Source organism: Aristolochia californica, unplaced genomic scaffold, assembly GCF_029961685.1.
Source record: "Aristolochia californica isolate CCGP_79_NKW_82.1479 unplaced genomic scaffold, dmAriCali1.0.hap1 SCAF_1, whole genome shotgun sequence".
NCBI lineage: Eukaryota > Viridiplantae > Streptophyta > Magnoliopsida > Piperales > Aristolochiaceae > Aristolochia > Aristolochia californica.
Genome location: NW_027181770.1, coordinates 449,535 through 470,309, shown reverse-complemented (window position 1 = coordinate 470,309; position 20,775 = coordinate 449,535). Strand labels below are relative to the sequence as shown.

The following is a 20,775-nucleotide window of genomic DNA, read 5'->3' as shown; positions in this document are numbered from 1 at the left end:
AGCTTAGTTGGAGTGAAGCCCAAATGTGCCACTTGGCCCTCTCTGCAACTAACCCTCACCCTCCTCTCTCTTTATTAAGCGTATTCTCCTCCTCCCAAATGGCCATCTTCTTTGGTTTCTTTCTTTGAATGGTCTCTGTGGATGATCTTTTCTTCCACTTTCACAGTTCTGGGCCTCTCGGCAATATACAAAAAAAAAAAAAAAAAGAGGAAAAAAAATCAATTTGCTCGGGTAGAAATGGGATGCTCAGAGAAGAAACAGTCCACGAAGAAAGCTTTCACTTCCGGTACCGGTATCAGACGTTCCAGTAAAGGGTGCATGAAAGGCAAAGGAGGCCCCGAGAACTCCCTCTGCACTTACAAAGGAGTGAGGCAGAGGACCTGGGGGAAATGGGTCGCCGAAATCCGGGAACCCAAGCGAGGGACGCGGCTCTGGTTGGGCACCTTCAACACCTCCTTGGAAGCCGCTCTAGCTTACGACGACGTAGCTCGTAAGCTCTACGGCCCCTGTGCCAAACTCAATTTACCCGACTCTCTACCCAGCAAAACCCACTCTGTCGTCACCGACGGCGCCCCTCCCGCCGCCTTGGCTTTCATCAAAAGAGAACCTGAAACCGAGTCCCCGTCTTGCCAGGCTGATCAAATCTTCAACGATCTTACTGCCAATTTCCCAACGGTAGACTGGACGGGATTAGTCTCCACGTCAAGCTATTTGTCCATGTACCCGTATGGTTTCACCACTAGCGATGTTGGAGACTCCAACGGTGGATTGTGGCGGGACGTGATATCAGGATTGCCTCCAGAAGAACAGAAATATCCAGTGACAAGCTACGACATGGGTGTCAATGATCTTGGGTTAATCACACCCGACCTTGGACTAGGAGATCATGAATTCATCGACTTGTAGCTTTTTTTTAAATTTGTAGCTCTACTAATCTGAGTTTTAGTTAAATTTTTAAGATTTATTATTATTATTTAAAATCTATTACATTTTGGTTCGGCCAGTCCATCGGGTCAGCAATTTCACTTGCAAGAAGCTCGAGGATCTCTGGACGACGACTAGAATCTCACCAGCAGTGAATCAAGTATGATTTCTTAAGGTTTGTGGGTAAAAAACTGCTGGCTGCAACTGATGATCATGATCGTTAGTTCGGTGTTTGTGACCCGATGTTTCAGGCAGAAATGAACCGATATAGCAACAGAAGATTTTACTCGAGGAAGAATTAGGAGAAGCTTAATGCAGCCTCAAAAATCTCATCTTTATGCCGTCCGAGAGATGCGAAATCCTGCTGGTTGCTTCGAGGCGGCTACACCTTCAAGGAATCAGATGCAGGAGAATCTGGAAATCTTCAACTAGGGAGGTTTTAGCTAAGACTTCTTTGTTTTCGTGTGAACGATGGGGGAAAGTAACGTTACATAACACGAAAATGGCTATTGAAAAGGGGCAAACGAAGAACATTTTAGCTTTTTGGTAGATTTCCCAGCATTTCGTCTCTTATTTTATCTTCTTCATCCGTTGCCAGGATGAAAAATGAGCTGCCAGAAATCGCTCCAGGAAAAAATAATTTTGTGCATTGTCTATTTTTCATATTTCCATCGAGTAGAGGAGATTCAGATATATAACACGCAAGATTCTTTCACGGAAATGGAGATCTTGGCATTGGACGTTTTCGCCTAAAAATCACATATATGATTATAAAATTAAATATTACAAGATCAGATTAAATTTAAGTTTAGTTAAGGTTATATTATAATTATAAATAAAATAAATTTATCACAGATAGGTCATAATTAATTATGACTATAATTAAAACTGTATAATATAATATTAATAAAATTTGAGTTAATAGAAATAAATTTTATAATAATAAAACAACTATAATTAGGTTAAAATAAACTTAATTGTTACCAATAACTTATAATGCATATGTAAAAATAGTGATAAATTATTATTATTATATATTTAGATAAATAATTTAATTAATTATGACTAGTTGTAATGATTATAAATAAACAATGTTGAACAAAATTAAACATGTTACATACAATTTAGAGTTTAATTCTCTAATTTCCCCTTAATCCTATTATTACAAGTGACCTTCAACTGTAAGTGGCAAAGTGAAAGTGAATTTACTTTCACTCGCTCTCTCACTTTTGTTTTGCTCATTCAACTCTCTCGCTCTCCCTTTTGCATTTGGATATAATAAAATTAAACATTTGTTTAAGTAATTTATTTTATCCATTTAATTAAAAATTTTTATTTAATTTTTAAAATTTGAAATTTATCTTTGTCTATTAATAGAATAGTTAAAAAAAAATATCTTATAAAATTAAATCTATCAAAGTAATTTTATACTATAAAATATATTTTTTTAAAATTTATATAAATTCATAATATTTCATATCATATTTGATTTCAAATTTAAGAGTGATAATTTAGATTTTACAAAAGTAACATTTTGATTAAGTATTTGGATATTATAAAATTAAATATTTTTTTGATTATTTAATTTTTTATATTTAATTAAATATATTTTTAAAAAATTATTATTTTTAAAACAATTTTAAATTATTTTTTAAAAATTAATAATTTAAAACAATTTTAAATTATTTTTAAAAAATTAATAATTTAAAACAAGTTAAAATGCATTTTATTTTAGTCAAATAAAACTATTAAAAATAAAATTTAAATATATTAAAGTAATTTATATAATAAAATACCATATTTATTTATATACAATTATTATTTTTAATATTATATTTAATGACTATTTTAAGAGTGAGAATTTAGATACTTTAAAGTAACAATTTGATTAACATATGGATATTATAAAAGTAAGTAGTTTTTATATATTTAATCAAATAGATAATCTTAATTTTTTTAAATTATTTATTGAAAAATCTAAAAGATATAGTTTAGTTAAATAAACTATTTCTTAAAATTAAATATATTAAATTATTTTTGTATAATAAAAACCCAATTTTTTATTTACATAAATTTATGATTTTTTAATTTATATTTAATTATTATTTTAAGAGTGTGAATTTAGATATTAAAAAGTAACTATTTGATTAAGTATTTGGATATTATAAAAATAAAAATTGCTTAATTAATTTGTTTATATATTTAATTAAATAGATAAAGTTAAAATTTCAAATTATTTATTAATTCAGATAAGTTAAAATCTACGGATGATCCAATACGAAAAATTATTTTGTGCAAAATATGCGAAAAGACCGTCTCTACAGTATGCCAAATCGAATATTGTATTCGATCAAAATCTATCTTAATGCACTAATAAAAAAACTATCTTATAAAAATTAAATTTATAAGAATATTTTATTAATAATTGAATATGTTCTTTTCAGTGTACTTTTCACTAGCGAAACCCCCCGTGAATTTATAAGATGGAGAGGGTTTAGCGTTCAGGGTTTAGGTTCGATTTCTGAATTTATAACGCAACTCTATCGGCTGCTTCTTATCTCCTGTCTCCTTATTTTCTCTCTCACTTCTTCTTTCTCCTATTTCAATCTTACAACTTTGCGAACTGTATTTTTATACTTTGTCTATACTTTTAGGTACGATATTTTTTTGTAGTTTGATGTATAAGATTCAGAGGTGTGATTCAGTTAGTGCATTTATGTTATTTCTCTGGCATTTGTAGTAATGGGTGCAAAGAAGAACAAGGGTAAATCACCAAAGCCTTCTCCACACCCTTCCAAGAAGAAGCAAAAGAGAGCACCACAAGAAGAAATTGCTCCTGTTGAAGTGTTTGATGCATCAGATGTAGAAGATGTAATGGAAGAAGGAAATAATTCCCTGTCCGACATATCTTCGGATGGAGAGCCCTTCACTGATAATTTCCTTGGCGACAGTGGTGATGGTATTGCTGTTTTTGTTTAAACTTTTTTTTTTTAAGCTTTAGCTTATGTTTTTTAGTATTATTACTCTTTAGAGTTAAAGTTACAAAAGAATGCATTGTTACTTATATCTCTCAAAATTATATTTTTGTAATTCTTTTAATGTTATTATTATACAAATAATTAGTTCCTTTAAAAAATATATTTGAAGACAATCGCTCGGATGATGTGGAGTCAGATTCTGATGAGTTAGACATAGAAGAGAAATCACGAGCTATTGACGAAGAAAGGGCTAGAGTAAAGAAGGAAGGAGACGATGAATTGCAGCTCAATATTAAGGAAGAATCTGATGAGTTCAGACTGCCCACTGTAGAGGTTTAAATTAGTCAAAGCAACTGTACTTGTTTTGTTATTCTCTCCTGGCTTATATGACTGGTATTTATCTTCTGGTTGCTTTAGGAGCTTGAAGAAGAGGCACGATGTCCACCTGACCTTCCGAAACTTCAGCAAAGGATAAAAGATGGTATGTAACTCTGATCATTCTATTTTTTATGCTTGCTAATTAGTTTTGTAGTGCCAAAATGTTTGTTTCTGATTTTTGATATTATCTTGGGTTTAGTTATTCGAGTTCTTTCAAATTTCAAGACTTTGAGACAAGAAGGTGCCACAAGGAACGATTATGTGATGCAATTTAAGTCAGATTTGGCCTCTTATTACGGTTACAATGACTTTCTTATTGAAGTTTTAGTAGAGGTAATGGAAAGAAAATTTTCTTTTAATATTTATTTTATTCTAATGTTGTCGTTTAAGTATCCTGATATATACCTTTACAGATGTTTCCAGTGGTTGAGTTGTTGGAGCTTATTGAGGCATTTGAAAAACCTCGACCTATTTGCTTGCGCACAAACACTTTGAAGGTGAGCAATCCATCTTGTAATTTAGATTGTGATGCCTTTTAGAAACAAAATGAAAAGTTAGATTTCATAACATTTGCACGGAAAGAGTCCTATCTCCTTTCATTTATGAAATGAATATCTTTTCATTAATGAAAAATCTGTATACTTTCCAAGATGTAATTTACAATGTGATCCAACTCAATGTCTATTTCTTTTTAGGCTGTACATATTTAATGGAAACTATTCCAAAATTTTGGGCTGTGGTTCTCGAATTTTCATCTATTTTTCTGATTTGTAGTTATGAATCCAACTAATAGAGAATTTAGTGGGAAGTGCAAAATTATGCAGTTCATCTTGAATCTCTGTTTGTTAAAGTTTTCTTTTGCTTCATTTCTGGGTGTTAGACTCGAAGACGGGATTTGGCAGGGGTTCTTATAAATAGAGGGGTTAACCTAGACCCTTTGAGCAAATGGTCAAAGGTATGAATTTCTCTCGTTCTCTATCTAGCTATCTATCAATCTTTTTATATTATATTTTGTGCTATTTTCTAACCAACATTATTAATTATCACTACTGCAGGTTGGATTGGTTGTATATGATTCTCAAGTGCCTATTGGTGCAACTCCTGAATATATGGCTGGACACTATATAGTACCTTTCCTTTCTTTTTTTTTTTTTTTCAACATAATACATTTTCCTTTATTTTTTAGTTAAAATGTTGCTATTTTTCCTATTTGTATTTCTCTTTGTAGCTTTTTTGGCTCAGATTATCTGCATTTATTTTTTTCACAGCTACAAAGTTCAAACTCCTTTTTGCCCGTTATGGCTCTTGCTCCTCAAGAAAAGGAACGAGTTGTTGATATGGCGTAAGTCCCTCAGCTAGTTTGAAATTTCTGTAGCCATGTGGATTTTGCCTTTGACAACTGCGTTAGGGGGGGGGGTTGCATTTTACTGTGAGATATTCAGTTGCAGTCTCACTATGGGAATCATTTGAGATTTGACAACTGCATCCCGAGATCAGCAAAGTCTGTGGCCGATAGTTTGGCCAAGCAGGGAGCTTCCTTGCAATCTCTTGTTGTTAGGGGATAGTTCTCCCTTTTTTTCTCTGGTTCTCTTAATAAAATCATCTTTCATAAAAAAAAATGTTCAAAAAAAAATTGTAATCTGTGGGAATCTTAAATTGTTTGAACTGCACTTGTCATTCATTTCACCATTTTTTCAAGAATCAGACTTCTTTGAAAGCAAAAACTTAAGGTCTGTTAGTCTCCTTATGTTAGTTCTAAAAGACTCAGGAGAGTATGAATAACCCTTTGAGAAGGTTGGCAATTGGACACGGTGTTTAAGCTTCATGCCAAAGACAGCATTACACATCAGAGATATTGCCAACGCATATGAGACTAAATTTTCCTCTTTCAACCAAAAAAACTCAATTCTTTAAAGGAGTATGAGAGTAAAAGAAATTCTTATCTCTTTCTACAAATTCCATTTTTCTGCTGTTCTAGATTTCAAAATTGGCAGCTAGGGAAGTATAAATGATTCCTTCTTTACAACCACCTTGTTAATGCATGTTATCTTCCTGTGATCATCGTATGTATTTTCTTGCCAAAATTATCCACTTCATTTTAATAATGTTTTGCAGGGCTGCACCTGGTGGTAAAACGACATATATTGCAGCTCTTATGAAGAATACTGGTATGTGGCTCTTACTATTACTATCTCTTTTTTTTTAACCATTTATGTATTCTGCTATCTCAGAATGGTTTAACAGAGTTGATCATGGTTTTTTCTTGCTTCAAATCCATGCTTCTTTTGTCAGATATAAGAATATTGATGTCAATTTCCATGTTTATCCACTGATGGTGTATCCATTTTTTTTTGAAACATTGGTTGGCTTAAAAGAAAAAAAGATAATGTATCCATTTCCACAGTCCAGGAATCAATATATGCAAGTAGTATCATTTTCAATTATGAAATACATTGTAGTGAGTTTCCATAGGTTTCAGTGAGTTTCCTTCTGTATCGACAAAATTCTAGTGATATGTATCCATGAGCAGTGATTGGTCTGTATGTCCCAGTATTACACCGATTTCCTGTTTCAACTATAAAGAGTGCACAGATCATTTTTGTTTGAATCTACTAACTGCAGACCTTAGAAATGTAGCTTGAAATATTTTATGCCTAATAACTTTATATGATGTATATTTTAGAAATTCTTCTATGAAATTTAAATAGTGCCATTTAAAAAAAATAGTGAGATATTCTACCATTGATTATCAGCAAAGCATATTCACTAACACTTGCGTCCGTTTTATCTATTTATTTTATATGATTGTAATGTAGGTTGCTTGCTCATAGAAGTGTTTTTCATAACAATTCATATTTAATGTGGCTGTGAAAAGTTATATGCATGTACTCTAAAATGAATTATTTCTGTTTGACCCTCTCTTCTATAGTGGTCTTCTTGAGGTCTTTTATGAAAGAGTTTTCTCTTTAAAGACCTCTTTGGGAGGAACTGTTTCTTGGCTGCTACTGTTTTAAAAGACTGCATTGCATAAAAAGAAGTCATGTATTAGGTCTATAACTATGTAAGACATAATTTTTGTAAGTAAATTACTAAAATATCCTTATTTGTAACTTATGTTTTGTAATAAATAAATACCATAAATTAACAGGTTTGAAGGCAGTTTACTAAAATATGCTTCTTTGTACCTTATGTTTTGTAATAAGATAACATATAATAGATTAGCATGTTAAATTTAAAGGCTAGGTTTTGAGCCCACCAATTTGTAGGATTTGTGGGTTCCATTTCTCACGTTTGTTTAGACCCATGTTAGGTAGCTGACACAGCTCAATTGTTTATATTCAATGAATAACAAAGTAAAATGCCTCCTTTAGTGTATGGGCAACCTATATCTCAGCAACAACTAAGACAACTACAATCTGGGTTCAAGTTTAATGGGTAAATCTTGAAGGAAAGAACGAGGAGTTTTTGCAGTTATTAAGAAAAATAGCGAACAGTGAAAAAAACGAAGGACAAGTGATCTAAAAGAGTCGAAAACTAGAACTTTGTTCAATAGCAAAAGAGTAATTTCTGTGTTACATATGAGGGCCTTTTATAGGCATTCAAATCAACAAAATATGAAACTTTTATGTTGTCCAAACTCCAATTAGGACTTTCTAAATCTATACTTGCTGGAAAAGAACCTGAAAACAGTAAACAACTTCTAATCTGTAGAGTTGCTAACTTTAAGCTTCCTTAGTTAGAAAGAAAAAAAGCCATACATAATATAGGAAACTACCTCTTAAATGAGGACTTTTTAGTTGAAGGATTTGACCAGAACAGCAAGTTCCTGAGTGATACTTCCCATAAAAAAAGTTATTTTCCAATAAAACTTCTAATTTCAGCAAGCTTGAAATAGAAAATTGCGACTTAGAAATTTTTTTTATTTAGGACTTTCTATTCTTGAAATTTCAGTCCAAATAGGAAATTCAAGCCTCTTTAGATTGAGTCTCTTTCTTTCTTCTTCTTTTATAAACATAAGAGATTTTTGGAGTGATCTCTAGTCCTTTGATGTTCTTTAACTAGATTTTCCACAGTAGAACGTGCTGCATCAGTAGCCCATTTTGTGTACGAATTGTTTGGTGGGTTCCACACAAGGTGTATGAGCTCATGTTAAGATGTATTATAACTGCACAAAACAGTGATTTTTAGAAGTAAATTTCTAAAATGGGCCTCATTGTGAGGAAAGGTTGACTGTTTCCTCCTTCATTGCCCGTCTGCTTGGCACTTCTTGGCAAAATCGGGCTTGCTCTATGCGTACCCAGCAGCATTGTTCAGCTCTGCCATCTTGGCAAGGGGACTTGCCTTCCTAGGACTGCCAAGCTCCTCCTCTAGGTTATTTTGGCTAATGTACCATGGGGGCTTTGGCTTGAGTGCAACAACCATCGACTCTGCAATGTGGAAGCTTTGGGTGATGCTGTCAATTGTAGAATTACTGGGTCCATTGCTGCTTGGTCGGGTACCCAACATGAATTGAGAGTCTTCGGCCATCTCCCCGCGTGACAATTGCTGCCTGCTTGCTCAGATGTCTGCTCCTAGGCCCACAACCAATTGGTGGCTCCTGGCTCAGATATCTGCCCCTAGGCCCATAGCTATGCTTGAGTCGTCCCCCTCATCTTGATGTCATCAAACTAAACTTTGACAGGAGTGCCTTGGGCTGCACTGGTTCAGCAGGTATTGGTGGAGTTTTTTTGGAACCATGAGGAGGTTATCCTTTCCTCTTCTCCAGCCCTGTTGGGTGTTCTGATTCACTGAGTATTGAACTTTTGGCATTCAAACAGGGATTCCTTGTCTTCTCTAGCAGCCTTGGTGGCCATCTTTGGGTGTAGGGTGACTCTTAAGTCTGTGACTGGATGGTGTTCGATTTCCTTGGACCCTCCATGGAGGCATTGACAGACTTTTCATGAGATCCTAAATCTCTCCTCTTGTATGAATATTACTTGGTTTCATTTTCTTTGTTCAACTAATTTGTGGCTGACTATTTTGCTAGGCAAGGGGCTCCCTCTAATCCTTCATTGTTTCGGGCTCCTACTTACCTAGATTTGCTTTTAATAAAACCTCATCCTTCTAAAAAAAAAAAAGTAAAATTTTAAAATAGCCTTATTTGTACCTTAAAATTTATAAATGAAACAAATACAATAGATTAAGATACATTTTAAAAGGTAATTTACTAAAATACCTTTTGTTTGTACCTTGAGTTTTATAACAATATAAATTATTGCATTATCATTTTAAAAGCCTTTACTAAAAAAAAATCATTTTAAAAGCCAGATTATGGGCCCACCAATTTTTAGGATTCATTTGGACCCATATGGTACCACATTGTCTATGATTTGTTTAGTGGATCCCATGTTGAAAATGAGTTTTCCACTATGTCGACTATTTGCATGATGTATATGAAAGTTTATAAATCATGAGGGTATATTTGTCAAATGAAATTTATATCTCTTATTTCCAAAAGAAAAACTTTCCTCTTTAGAGAAGCTTCATTCATAGTGTCACCAAAGTCTTGTTTTTCTATTCTTGGAAAGATAAACTCTTTCAAAGAGGAAGCTAGCCAAATGCCCTTTTGAACACTAGAAGTACCTTTTTGATTGAAAGGATTGCTTTTAGTTCCAAAGAGCTGTGTAAATGCAACTTATGTTTGTTTTACTCCGTAATGTTTTCATCATTGACTTTGTGTCTCATTTATTTGAATGTTTGGGATTATAATGATAAACTTGTTGAACAGTGATTAAATTAGTTAGCGGTAAAGGCTTGGATTGATATAATGTGGCAAGGTTGTCCTGACCAAGTGATGAAATAAAAACTTGATGTAATTTAAGGGAGGAAGCATATTGGCAATAACGTTTAAGTAGAGACTGGTGAGTTTTATTTGGGGTAAAGGCAGAGTAGGAGATAAACTAGTGGTAGCTAACTACTCACCATCATGTTATTAAAGGAGCACTGGATATTAGGATCTTCCTACAAAATATCAGTTACCATAAAAGGCATTAGTTTCTATGGATTCTTAATATGCATGTCATCAACAGGAATTGTTTATGCAAATGAGATGAAGGAAGCCAGGCTTAAGTCACTATGTGCAAATTTACAACGTATGGGTGTGACAAATACAGTTGTCTGTAACTATGATGGAAAGGAGGTTGGTTAGCAACCTTTAGAGCTTGCCTTTTTTTTTTTTTTATCAAAAAAAATGTGCAGTCATCTTATCTTCTCATTTCAGTTGCCCAAGGTTTTGGGACTAAATTCTGTTGACAGAGTGTTGTTGGATGCTCCTTGCAGTGGAACTGGGGTAAGTGATTTGATTGATCTGTTTTTAGTTCTTCCATGGGAGATTTTCTTTGTCAAGCTGATTATTTGTTTGCTTTGCAGGTAATTTCCAAAGATGAATCAATAAAAGCTTCTAAAAATGCTGAAGATATTTATACATGTGCATACTTGCAAAAGGTATGAGCATCGTCTTTCTTCCAGTTGAAAGAACTACTATATTATTTTTGGCGTATTGTTTGATGACAAGACTAGAGAAGGGGCAAAGAACTACTATATTATTGAATATATCTTATTGGAATTGTGAAGTGTCTCATAGTGCCGGAACTTGTACTAAAGTTATTAATGTTTTTTGCAGCAACTGATCCTTGCTGCAATTGACATGGTTGATGCAAACTCAAAATCAGGTGGATACATAGTCTATTCAACTTGCTCTATAATGGTTGCAGAGGTTTGTAGTACATGGGTTCTCCTGATAATAAATGAAAAATGCAAAAACGTGTCTGAACTACGTAAATATATGGGGATTTGCAGAATGAGGCAGTTATAGACTATGCGCTCAGGAAGAGAGATGTAAAACTTGTCCCGTGTGGGCTAGATTTTGGTCGCCCAGGGTAAGGTCTATGAGCAACATATTTACAATTTTGCTCCACCCCCATGCTAAGACACTAGTGCTAATGTTTTCTTCTGATTTGATTTGCTCTGTCATTCTTGTTATATCCAGGTTTATTCGTTTTAGGGAGCACCGCTTCCATACTTCCTTAGAAAAGACGAGGCGTTTTTACCCTCATGTACACAACATGGATGGGTTTTTTGTGGCCAAGGTATCTTTGTCCTGTTACTTTTATCATGGAGAATAAGAAAAAGTTATGGCTTTCTTTTTTTGTGTAGATTGTGTCTGATCTTCAAGCTTGTGTTTCATGATTTAGTATCCCCACCCCCACAAAACAAAGAGTATAAATTTGATTGATAGATCAATATTTGGCTACTTTTGGTTTCTTCAGACAGTTGGATGCGTTATAATATCCCAGAAATATCTGTAGGATTTCAATTATGTGGTACTGCATCTTGGCTTCTTGGTTTGCAGTTAAAAAAGTTGAGCAATTCTAAGCCATATCAAAAGCAGTTATCAGAGATTTTAGGAGCTGAGGAAACAGAAACTGCCCCTGTCAGTGGCAGGAATAATGATAAGATTGGTCAGCATGGAGAAACTGAGGAGGAAATGGCTCCTGCAATTGGAGGCAGAAAACGCGTGGGAGGTATTGGAGGTGGGAAGGAAGAAAATGGAGAGCCCCTACACAGTACCAGAGAGAGCAAAAAAAGAAAATTTACATCTGGTGATGATAAATTGAAACCAAGGTGAGGAGCTGGCATTAAATTCATGTCTTATTGATGATCAAGCCTTCATAACACGGTAATAAGATAGATGATATGTTTTTTTTTAAGGAAAATGCTGTCGACTAAAGTTAACTTTAAGTTAATTATGCAAAAAGAGCAGTTAAGATCAACATTTTGAATTAAAGAAAAGATCCTGTGTGATTGGAAGTATGTGATTTACAAACTCATTTGTTTCTATTCTCTTGTCATTTGATAATCTTGCAACCATTTTTTGCCTCCATGAATGAAAAAGCTTCCTGCTGATGATGACTTAATAAAGGATTGAAAACTGTAATCTGTAAAAAACCTAACCATTGACCTGTCTACCTTTCTGCTCAGATCGCTATCTAAAACTCTCTTGTTGTTGGCTTATCATCTGACTGGTATAGAGTGGATGATCTAAAAAAGAATTTCTTGGGGGAACAAGCTTATTCCTTTATGGATCACTATCTTATCAATATTATCTATTTTGTCGATTTAACCAGCTTTAGCTGGAGAAGGCATACTTCCTGTCTGGCTTGGTGATGATTGGAGCCATCTGGTCTCTAGTAATTAAATGCTTAGATATGCCAAATCACACGGGACTCCCTGCTAAGGGGGGCTCTACTAGTTGTCAACATATTTGTTGTAAGTTTTAGTTAGCTTTGTTTGTTTGAGACTTACTTTTCCTCTTTCGCTTTGCTGTTTTGTTCTTGTTTGTACTTTTTTGAAATGGTGTGAGCTTGTTCTAGCTCCTTTAATTAAGTCACTATTCAAAAAATAAAAAAATAAAAAATTGTTGGACCAGTCTGTTCAATTTGAATCATCTGACTAGTGAGAACTGTCACCTGTTTCTTTCTGCGCTTTGATAATAAAATAAAGAGATTGAATCGTTGATCTTTATACAAGCTTGTTTCATAGTATATTGTAGTTGTGAGTTTCAAGTTCTAACCCTGAGCTGAGTATATAGTTACATGAGGATGACTTGAGACCTACGTAGAGCAGTGGTTATGTGGCACTAGATTGACTTTTAGGTGATGAGATTTGACTTGGTTGTGCATGCTGTACTCTTTCTTGACAAGCTTCATCATTGATGGCTTTAATTGGTGTATAGCAAGAACTGAGCAGGAAGCCAATCTTGTTGGTTTGGTACTGATATGCATCATATCTTGTCAAGAGGCTGACTGGAACAAAGGATTGTGCAAGACTCAGATGCTACAGTTTTAATGTCCATACCAAAGTGATTTGTCAATTGCTGCTACCGATTATGATAATCACTGACTGATGTGTAGTATTACCTCTTTTATCTCTAAGTTTTGACCTCCTTGTTTTGTTTGATTTGTTTGTGAAAATCTTACAGTAAACCGAAGAAAACATTTGTCAGAAGAGGAATGTCAAACAAAGACAGAGGAAGGAAGAAAGCATTTGGAAAACGAAGAGGTTCTGAAAACAAAAGATCTACATAGAGGTGCTAGTCACTACACGTAACCTCGATGATTGGAAATTTTTGCAAAGCTGAGATTCATCGTTTCGGTGACGTGCCTGCCTGACTGAGATTGAAAATTCTTCCTCCCCCCAGATGGAGCTGCTTTGCACTTCCAAGGTTCAGTGAACCGTTCTCGAGGATACAATTTTGTGCCATGTTTGTTGTAGTTTTTTCATTGCAAAGTGTGGGTCTTTGCTCAATTTTGTTCTCAAACAGTTTGTCAGTGAAGTCATGTCGTATTTTTTAAAATTTTCAGTTGCATAATTTAATGCGCAGAACACCATTAAATTATCTCTACTGCGTCTCTGTTAACGAATTCATAGTTTTTAGACCTGGGGAGCGGAGAAAAGAAACTAACCAATAGCTTTTGCTCATTTGACAATAAATTTCGTAATACCGGATCGACTTCGTAACTTTTTGCAAGTTTCCGCATATTATACTTATATCTCTGCTTATGCCTCCATTTCTGCTGTCCACTGTGTCGTCTTTGTTTTACCTGAAATGTCTGTTCACCGTCCAACTAATACGTGCAATCTTAAGGAAATGTTCCCGCCGGCAGGGTTCTGCAGATGATCTGCTAAATGTGCCATGAGGTCTCTCCACCTCTATCATCGTGTCCAGTTGCCTGGAGCGGAGCGAAGGGGAAGGAATCTCTATGCCAGTTTTTCCAACTTTGTGTTGTTTTTAATGTTATTGACATTTCGCAAGCGTGGATTGGAGGGTGTGTGGATCAACTCAACGACCAGTGCTAGACAGCGGTTCACGCGGAGACGAGATTTTTTTGTCGATTGAGCTTCCTAGCACAGGTTTCTGTACAGGGATCATAGTCGCCATATAAAAATATCATAGCCGCCATATAAATAAATAATAGCCGCCATAGAAATATATCATTACCGCCGTTTGCCTCATCACTAAACTAATTTGGAAGATTAGGGTTCATCCTCCATGGCATCGTCAGCTGTAGCTCCGACCTCTTCTCCCTTCGTGAAGGCATTTTTCTTTCTTAACCTCTTGTGCTTCATCGGAGAATTTATTGAGTGGAAACAAATGAAGGAAATTTGTTAATCTTCACATTCCGTCTGATGTATCGCTACTTTCTCTGTCTTACAGGGTGAGGAGTTTCTTCATTCATCTTCTTTATCCTCTTCATTTTGCAACCAAAGATGTAGGAAAATAACTCCCAAGGTAGTTGCTTCGGTTATGGCTCCGCCGCAGACACAACGGCCTCCTTCGACCACTGGTTCAGTTGGGTTTCTTTCTGCTTCTAGCTACCAACCTCTCCTGTTTCTGAGCTTTACTTGAGTTCGCTTATACTGCCTTCTTAGACGCTTCGAAATTCTTCAGGTGAAAAACGCTATGACGATGACGGAGAAGATATTGGCAAGAGCGTCTGAGAGGTCACGTTTGGAACCAGGGGAGAATGTCTGGGTAAACGTCGACGTTTTGATGACTCACGATGTTTGTGGGCCAGGGACAATTGGGATCTTCAAGAGAGAGTTTGGTCTGGACGCTAAGGTGCTCACTTCCTGCAAACTCAAACAATGTATTCACAATTGTTTTCATTTATAATGAATTTGAAATACGTATTTGCATCCTTTAGCTGTTGGTTAGAAGACGAATTGGACATCGTCAGTTATGCTGTTCAACTGCTGCACGTTTATTTCTTTATTCCATAGAACAGTGACAAATGTTATTCATTTGCATATATAAGCTCTTATCTAGGAAACAACTAAGACTTGCAACGTTAGAATAGTAAATTTATAAAACCAGATGAGATGTTTTGCCATTGAAATTTTTTGTATTCATGTATGCTACAATGGTCCTCGTCAATTTCAAAGATCATGAAATTTACTCAGATATGATGCTTCAACCTGCATCTTGTATTTTTTTTTTGTAACAGGTCTGGGATCGTGAAAAGATAGTCATAATTCCAGATCATTATATCTTTACGAGTGATGAACGGGCAAATCGTAATGTGGATATCTTGAGGGATTTTTGTATGGAGCAAAATATCAAGTACTTCTACGATATCAAGGATCTCAGTAATTTTAGGGTACAGGCTTCATGTTTCCTTAAATATGGATGATTCTCTTGAGGCAGTCAATTTTTTCTCTAATGCTTCACGTGTCTTCTTGGTATTTTTCCTTCGTTTGTTGTTAATACTAAATTTATGGCTCCTTCAAAAATCCAGGTGAACCCGGATTATAAAGGTGTATGCCATGTTGCACTTGCTCAAGAAGGTCATTGTAGACCAGGCGAGGTGTATTGAACTTGTCTAAATGAATATAGTAATTGACACCTACTACTTATCTTATGGCCATGGTTAAAAGGATCTCAGCGTGCTTGCAGGTATTGCTTGGTACGGATTCCCACACATGCAACGCTGGAGCATTTGGCCAGTTTGCAACTGGAATTGGCAATACTGATGCTGGTTTTGTTATGGGAGCTGGGAAACTCCTACTAAAGGTTTGTATCCTTTTTCAGTTTTCGTTTTCATTTCTTATGTTTTTCCCAGTTTTATAGTGGTACCATATTTTTATTAATTGATGAGGAAACCTTTGCTTGTCGTAATTTGCACTGAAAAACTTGTCGTAATTTGCCCACTCAGTGCAAATTCTTTACAAAACTAACTCAATAATTTTGATACTCATCCTAGTTTGGCCACATGGCCATTTTTCATCTTCATGGTCTTCAGTGCCTTTGACATACACAGACAATTCCTTTGTCCCTTGAATTATTTATTTATTTATTTTGAATGTCTTTGCCCTTGATTTTTTTATTTTTGAGAAATTGATATTATTCAGATCTAAAGGAGGATTCGCCTCTAGAGAGGCTTGGTGAATCATTAAATGGTGCAGAATTCTTTGGTTCTCAGTTGACTGTTTGCAAAAGATATTGAAGAGGAAATTAGTTACTAGGATAGGTTGATCCATTTACTAGGAGATTGCTATGCTCATTTCAGCACTTGTGTTAATTTTTTATATCATTTAGATGGGGATATCCTTTTTAGCTGAACCATATTTTACCTCCATAAGGTCATGGATACACTTGTCAATTGAAATTGCTTTTGTTCGTTGAAACTCTTGGTTGGCTTGGGGCCCTTTTTTGTGGTTTAAAAAGTGTCTATGGGGCTCTGAGCCTCCAACGTGTAGCTGATCAAAGATAATAATGGCTTGAGCATAAAATAGGTTTGTTTAGTTACAGAGACTTCTTGGGTTGAGATTTTGTCAATTACAACTAGATTGAGATCATGTTGTAGGCCTTTTATCTCTTTTAGTGGTCTAGGGGTATTCTGTTAATCTGATCCACGAAACCAGGTTTTGATGTTAAGTGCTCTGGGTATTGAAATTATTTTCTTGGAGTCTGGAGTTCTAGAAAAAATTTTATGGCAGGGAAATTGTGTTCATTGGTAAGCTGTTCCTCATCCTATATGAACCCAACATGGTAATAGTTGTGTATTTTCTTGGCTGAAATGGTTTCTACCACGCACGAGAGAGATCTCTTTAGAAACACAGCAGTCTTATATAGAAAAAGAAAAATAGTGTTAAGGAAAAGGGTGTGGGTATCAAATGAAGCATATATATATATATATATATATATATATATATCCAATAAATCTATAGGTGTTATTTAATGACACAAAAAGTAATGTGTGCAGTATGATACTGTAATTTTTAGTATGTTAATTGAAATTACAGATATTGCATGGGGCAGAGGAAAGGGGACTAGGTTTCAGAATATAGATTACTTGTAGGAATGAACACTCATCAATGTCTATTTTGATTGTTTTCTTGTTGAACATGCAGGTTCCCCCAACTTTGAGGTTCATCATGGACGGTGAAATGCCTAACTATTTGCTTGCAAAGGATTTAATTTTGCAAGTAAGCTGTTGTTTTCTTTAGCAGAGTTATATAATTTTATTTGACCAAGAAGGAACAGTTTGAATATATTATTAGTCTTCTTCTAAATGCTTTTTAATGCCTGACTGAAAGCATTCATCTATTTCACAGATTATTGGTGAGATAAGTGTAGCTGGTGCAACGTACAGATCCATGGAATTTGTTGGCTCTACGGTTGAAAGTTTAAATGTAAGGATGACAGATGAATAGTTTTGTTCATGGATATAATTTGAAATAAGGAGTGCATTTTGATGAAATCCTTATCATAGTTGATTTTTTTTTTCTTCCAACTGTTCTTTGTAAATGTTTTAAGATGGAGGAAAGAATGACCCTATGCAACATGGTTATTGAAGCTGGGGGAAAAAATGGTGTGGTACAAGCTGACCAAACTACATTTAAATATCTTGAGGTTAGTTTAAAAATACTATAAATCATTTTGATTTTGTTTCGTCATAGGTGGTTGAGTCTTACTGCGTTTACCTTGGCACATGCCATCCTTTTCAACTGCTAATAATTGTTTGTTGTCTAGTCACTTATAACTCTGCATGTAAAAATAAAATTTGACCATATTCTTTATCTTCTGCTAGGACAAGACACCTTTGAGTTATGAACCTGTGTACAGTGATGAGCAAGCCAGGTAAGGATTTAATATTGCAAGTTGGGTTTATCTATTTTTGAATGCAAGAATTTTGCATTGCAATACTTGTATCCTCTTAGTTAATTGATAAATATTGAACAATTCTTACTGATTTTTTTGTGCAATCCTATATTTGGTTTTAAGATTTCTACAGGAGTACAGATTCAACGTTTCCAAGTTGGAACCTGTTGTAGCAAAGGTGGGTGATGCTCTCCAGTTACAGTGGTTACAATGACAGATTGTGAACATTTTCTTCGCAGTTCATCCATCCAATTAATTCAACCAATCTTTCCTCAGCTTTATTCATATGTTTGCAGCCTCACTCTCCTGATAATCGTGCATTGGCTAGAGAGTGTAAAGATGTTAAAATCGATAGAGTCTATATAGGTTCCTGTACTGGTGGAAAGACGGAGGATTTTATGGCTGCTGCTAAAGTCTTTTTAGCATCGGTAAGGTGTTACTGTCTTTTCTTGTTTCACATTGATGTTTAATAATGTGAATGGAAGTTAAAAGTTCTTTTGAAAGGTTTGACCTTTTCTTTGTCTATGTTCATATTGGAAGTGAGCTACTTTAATGCCTATGCAGTACAGATGGGAGATTACCTTAAACAGTTTCTATTTATCTTGTAACTGTAATGGCATTTTAATTACAACAACACATGATCCATGCACTTTGGTTTCTCTACGCCACTTTTTATAGTTTTAAAACTTGCATTGTGGGCAGGGTAAAAAAGTGAAAGTGCCGACATTTTTGGTCCCTGCTACACAAAAGGTTTGTTATAGCTCTATTTTTCCCTTTCTTTTTTTCCTGTTTTATTTTCCTGTTTGGACGAGGAAGGAAAGGGGAGGGGAGGTGTGTTCGTTCATGTACCTGATATTTGTGGATTTTAAAATCATTCATTTTCATTTGCTGTATATTACTTTACAGGTTTGGATGGATGTATATAGCCTCCCAGTTCCTGGTTCAGGGGATAAGACATGCTCCCAAATATTTGAAGAAGCTGGTTGTGACACTCCAGCAAGTCCTAGTTGTGGAGCATGTTTGGGTGGTCCTCGAGACACTTATGCACGCATGAATGAACCTCAGGCAAGTCATTATATTTGCTCAGTCTGCCCTGTTTATCTTGTGGCCAGGTTCTGAATATTTCGATTATTATCTGTTCTGGTCTATATTTAGTTTAACGTTATTGTTTGTGGCCCTTTATTCCCCTTGCCTAAAGCAATCTGCTACATTTGGTTTCTGTACCATTTATATATTCTTCATCTTCAGGTCTGCGTGTCCACCACTAATCGGAACTTCCATGGCCGAATGGGTCATAAAGAAGGACAGATATATCTTGCATCTCCATATACCGCAGCAGCATCAGCTTTAACGGGTTTTGTGACTGACCCACGAGAGTTCCTGCAATAGATAAAGAGTCATCGAAACCATCATGTATGATCGATAGTATCTGGTTCTCAATAATTTAAAAGAGTTGGAAGGGTTAGAGGATGCTAAAAGACTTTAGCTATTGTGCCGCACTGCCAGCTTCCCTAAGTTGGTTTTGGTGTATTAACAATAATGACGCTGCTTCAGTTGTCTCACCATTGACTAAATGCTGTGTGTGAAGAACTAAATGACTGCTACCATCTCTCTAGACGTTGGTGAATAGAGCATATTACCAGATAGTCTTCGAGATGCATAATTTTACATTATTCGTGCTTCAATTCTGTTCATTCGTTGATTTTACATGAGATATTGGCTTCATTTCCTTTGGAGTTTGATTTCTTGTCTCTGGAAGCCTTTTAAGTCAATAGTAACCCCTCTATAATGAACTAAACTCGAATGAAACATGTGAGACCTCACTCAAAATCAAACAAAACTATGAGAAAGATAAAGAGTTACAAACCACTGCATTTGCATCACCAAATGGAAGCAAACCAATAAGTGAACCCCTTGTGGCCATCCGGAAGCACCTTGAATTGTAATTTACAACCAGATCAGCTACCCCTGCTTCCTCAAATTTAGCACATATACCTGTCCCTGCAGCAGCTCTAGTGATAAGAATCAATGACCAATTAGTATCTTTTCTACCTGGCTAAACAATAATATCTTATTTTGATCAATTCTTATGGTCTTTTTTATCTATATTGAGTTATTTAATTATGTTAAGATTTATTTTTAAGTGTTAGAGTTTGAGTATAATTAGGACAGAGATAGTTTTATTATAATTAGATTTTACTACATTTCCTCTATTATAAATAAAAATTTATGTAATCTGATTATAATAAGTTAATGAAGTCAATGAAGTATTTTTCTTTTCCATAAATTCAACATGGTATCAAAGCAGGTTATGTGAGTTGACTTGGTCAACCCATAGAGATAATGAGATCATTTTCTCTAAACCTTAAACCCTAAGTCTAAGTTCGTAGTTTTTTTTTTCAGTCCCTACACCCGTAGTTTGTTTTGAGTTTTTCAACTCTATACTGAGTTTTTCATATTGCAAATTATATATTAACGGAAAGATAGTTGAGTCTACTTTAAAAAAAAACGATTTTTTTCTAATTGGAGTTATCTATAGAGAGAGGTATATTTGAATGAGCAAAGGTCAGATTGCAAAAAGGTTAGAGTAGTAGCAGTAAGCTTTCACTTCCGAGGTATTTTATGCTTGCAAGAACTAAACTTTATATGGATAAATATATATCCAAAGAAAGATCTGTAAGTCTATTCTTTTACATATTCAACCAAGTTGTGATCTAAGTTATCTACAAAGACAAATCAATCTTTGAAACAATCAAGGTCAGATTGCAAAAGTGGCTCAAGCAGTAGAAAAAA

At 34.9% G+C, this 20,775-nt stretch overlaps 3 protein-coding genes across 6 annotated transcripts; all 3 read left to right on the top strand.

The window, feature by feature from the left end:
• Window positions 1–237: 237 nt before the first annotated feature.
• On the top strand, window positions 238–906 carry LOC137960001 (dehydration-responsive element-binding protein 2D-like). Its single transcript, XM_068807445.1, has one exon. The coding sequence runs from the start codon at window positions 238–240 to the stop codon at window positions 904–906; it is 669 nt and encodes a 222-aa protein (XP_068663546.1).
• Window positions 907–3,408: 2,502 nt separating this feature from the next.
• Window positions 3,409–13,756, top strand: LOC137954919 (26S rRNA (cytosine-C(5))-methyltransferase NOP2B-like). 4 transcript variants are annotated; one of them, XM_068801813.1, is made up of 18 exons: window positions 3,409–3,436; window positions 3,665–3,883; window positions 4,072–4,235; window positions 4,320–4,383; window positions 4,480–4,613; window positions 4,694–4,777; window positions 5,161–5,235; window positions 5,336–5,407; window positions 5,549–5,622; window positions 6,396–6,448; window positions 10,349–10,458; window positions 10,540–10,608; window positions 10,689–10,763; window positions 10,942–11,034; window positions 11,118–11,197; window positions 11,308–11,407; window positions 11,671–11,942; window positions 13,300–13,756. In XM_068801813.1, exons 2-18 carry the CDS (start codon window positions 3,667–3,669, stop codon window positions 13,403–13,405), a joined length of 1,842 nt encoding a protein of 613 aa, XP_068657914.1. In that variant the 5' UTR covers window positions 3,409–3,436; window positions 3,665–3,666; the 3' UTR covers window positions 13,406–13,756. The 4 variants fall into 4 exon arrangements, with proteins under 4 accessions (XP_068657914.1, XP_068657919.1, XP_068657909.1 ...); XM_068801818.1 differs by lacking the exon at window positions 3,409–3,436 and adding an exon at window positions 3,484–3,578 and having other exon boundaries at window positions 4,099–4,235; XM_068801808.1 differs by lacking the exon at window positions 3,409–3,436 and adding an exon at window positions 3,484–3,578.
• Window positions 13,757–13,900: 144 nt separating this feature from the next.
• On the top strand, window positions 13,901–19,691 carry LOC137954914 (3-isopropylmalate dehydratase large subunit, chloroplastic-like). The gene is made up of 15 exons (XM_068801805.1): window positions 13,901–14,415; window positions 14,536–14,670; window positions 14,770–14,940; window positions 15,326–15,478; window positions 15,617–15,685; window positions 15,775–15,891; window positions 17,232–17,306; window positions 17,436–17,513; window positions 17,638–17,733; window positions 17,912–17,961; window positions 18,106–18,160; window positions 18,279–18,410; window positions 18,685–18,732; window positions 18,889–19,047; window positions 19,231–19,691. Exons 1-15 carry the CDS (start codon window positions 14,371–14,373, stop codon window positions 19,369–19,371), a joined length of 1,524 nt encoding a protein of 507 aa, XP_068657906.1. The 5' UTR covers window positions 13,901–14,370; the 3' UTR covers window positions 19,372–19,691.
• Window positions 19,692–20,775: the final 1,084 nt, after the last annotated feature.

What these genes read in the sequence shown, in the direction of transcription:
- LOC137960001 (XM_068807445.1), top strand. Translation starts at nt 238, where the DNA reads ATGGGATGCTCAGAGAAGAAACAGTCCACGAAGAAAGCTTTCACTTCC.
- LOC137954914 (XM_068801805.1), top strand. Translation starts at nt 14,371, where the DNA reads ATGGCATCGTCAGCTGTAGCTCCGACCTCTTCTCCCTTCGTGAAG. An exon ending in CTCCTTCGACCACTGGTTCA is followed by an intron (nt 14,671 to 14,769) that starts GTTGGGTTTCTT and finishes GAAATTCTTCAG; the next exon opens with GTGAAAAACGCTATGACGAT. An exon ending in TGGTCCCTGCTACACAAAAG is followed by an intron (nt 18,733 to 18,888) that starts GTTTGTTATAGC and finishes ATTACTTTACAG; the next exon opens with GTTTGGATGGATGTATATAG.
- LOC137954919 (XM_068801813.1), top strand. Translation starts at nt 3,667, where the DNA reads ATGGGTGCAAAGAAGAACAAGGGTAAATCACCAAAGCCTTCTCCACAC. An exon ending in CTCCTTGCAGTGGAACTGGG is followed by an intron (nt 10,609 to 10,688) that starts GTAAGTGATTTG and finishes TTTGCTTTGCAG; the next exon opens with GTAATTTCCAAAGATGAATC. An exon ending in CATGTGCATACTTGCAAAAG is followed by an intron (nt 10,764 to 10,941) that starts GTATGAGCATCG and finishes TGTTTTTTGCAG; the next exon opens with CAACTGATCCTTGCTGCAAT.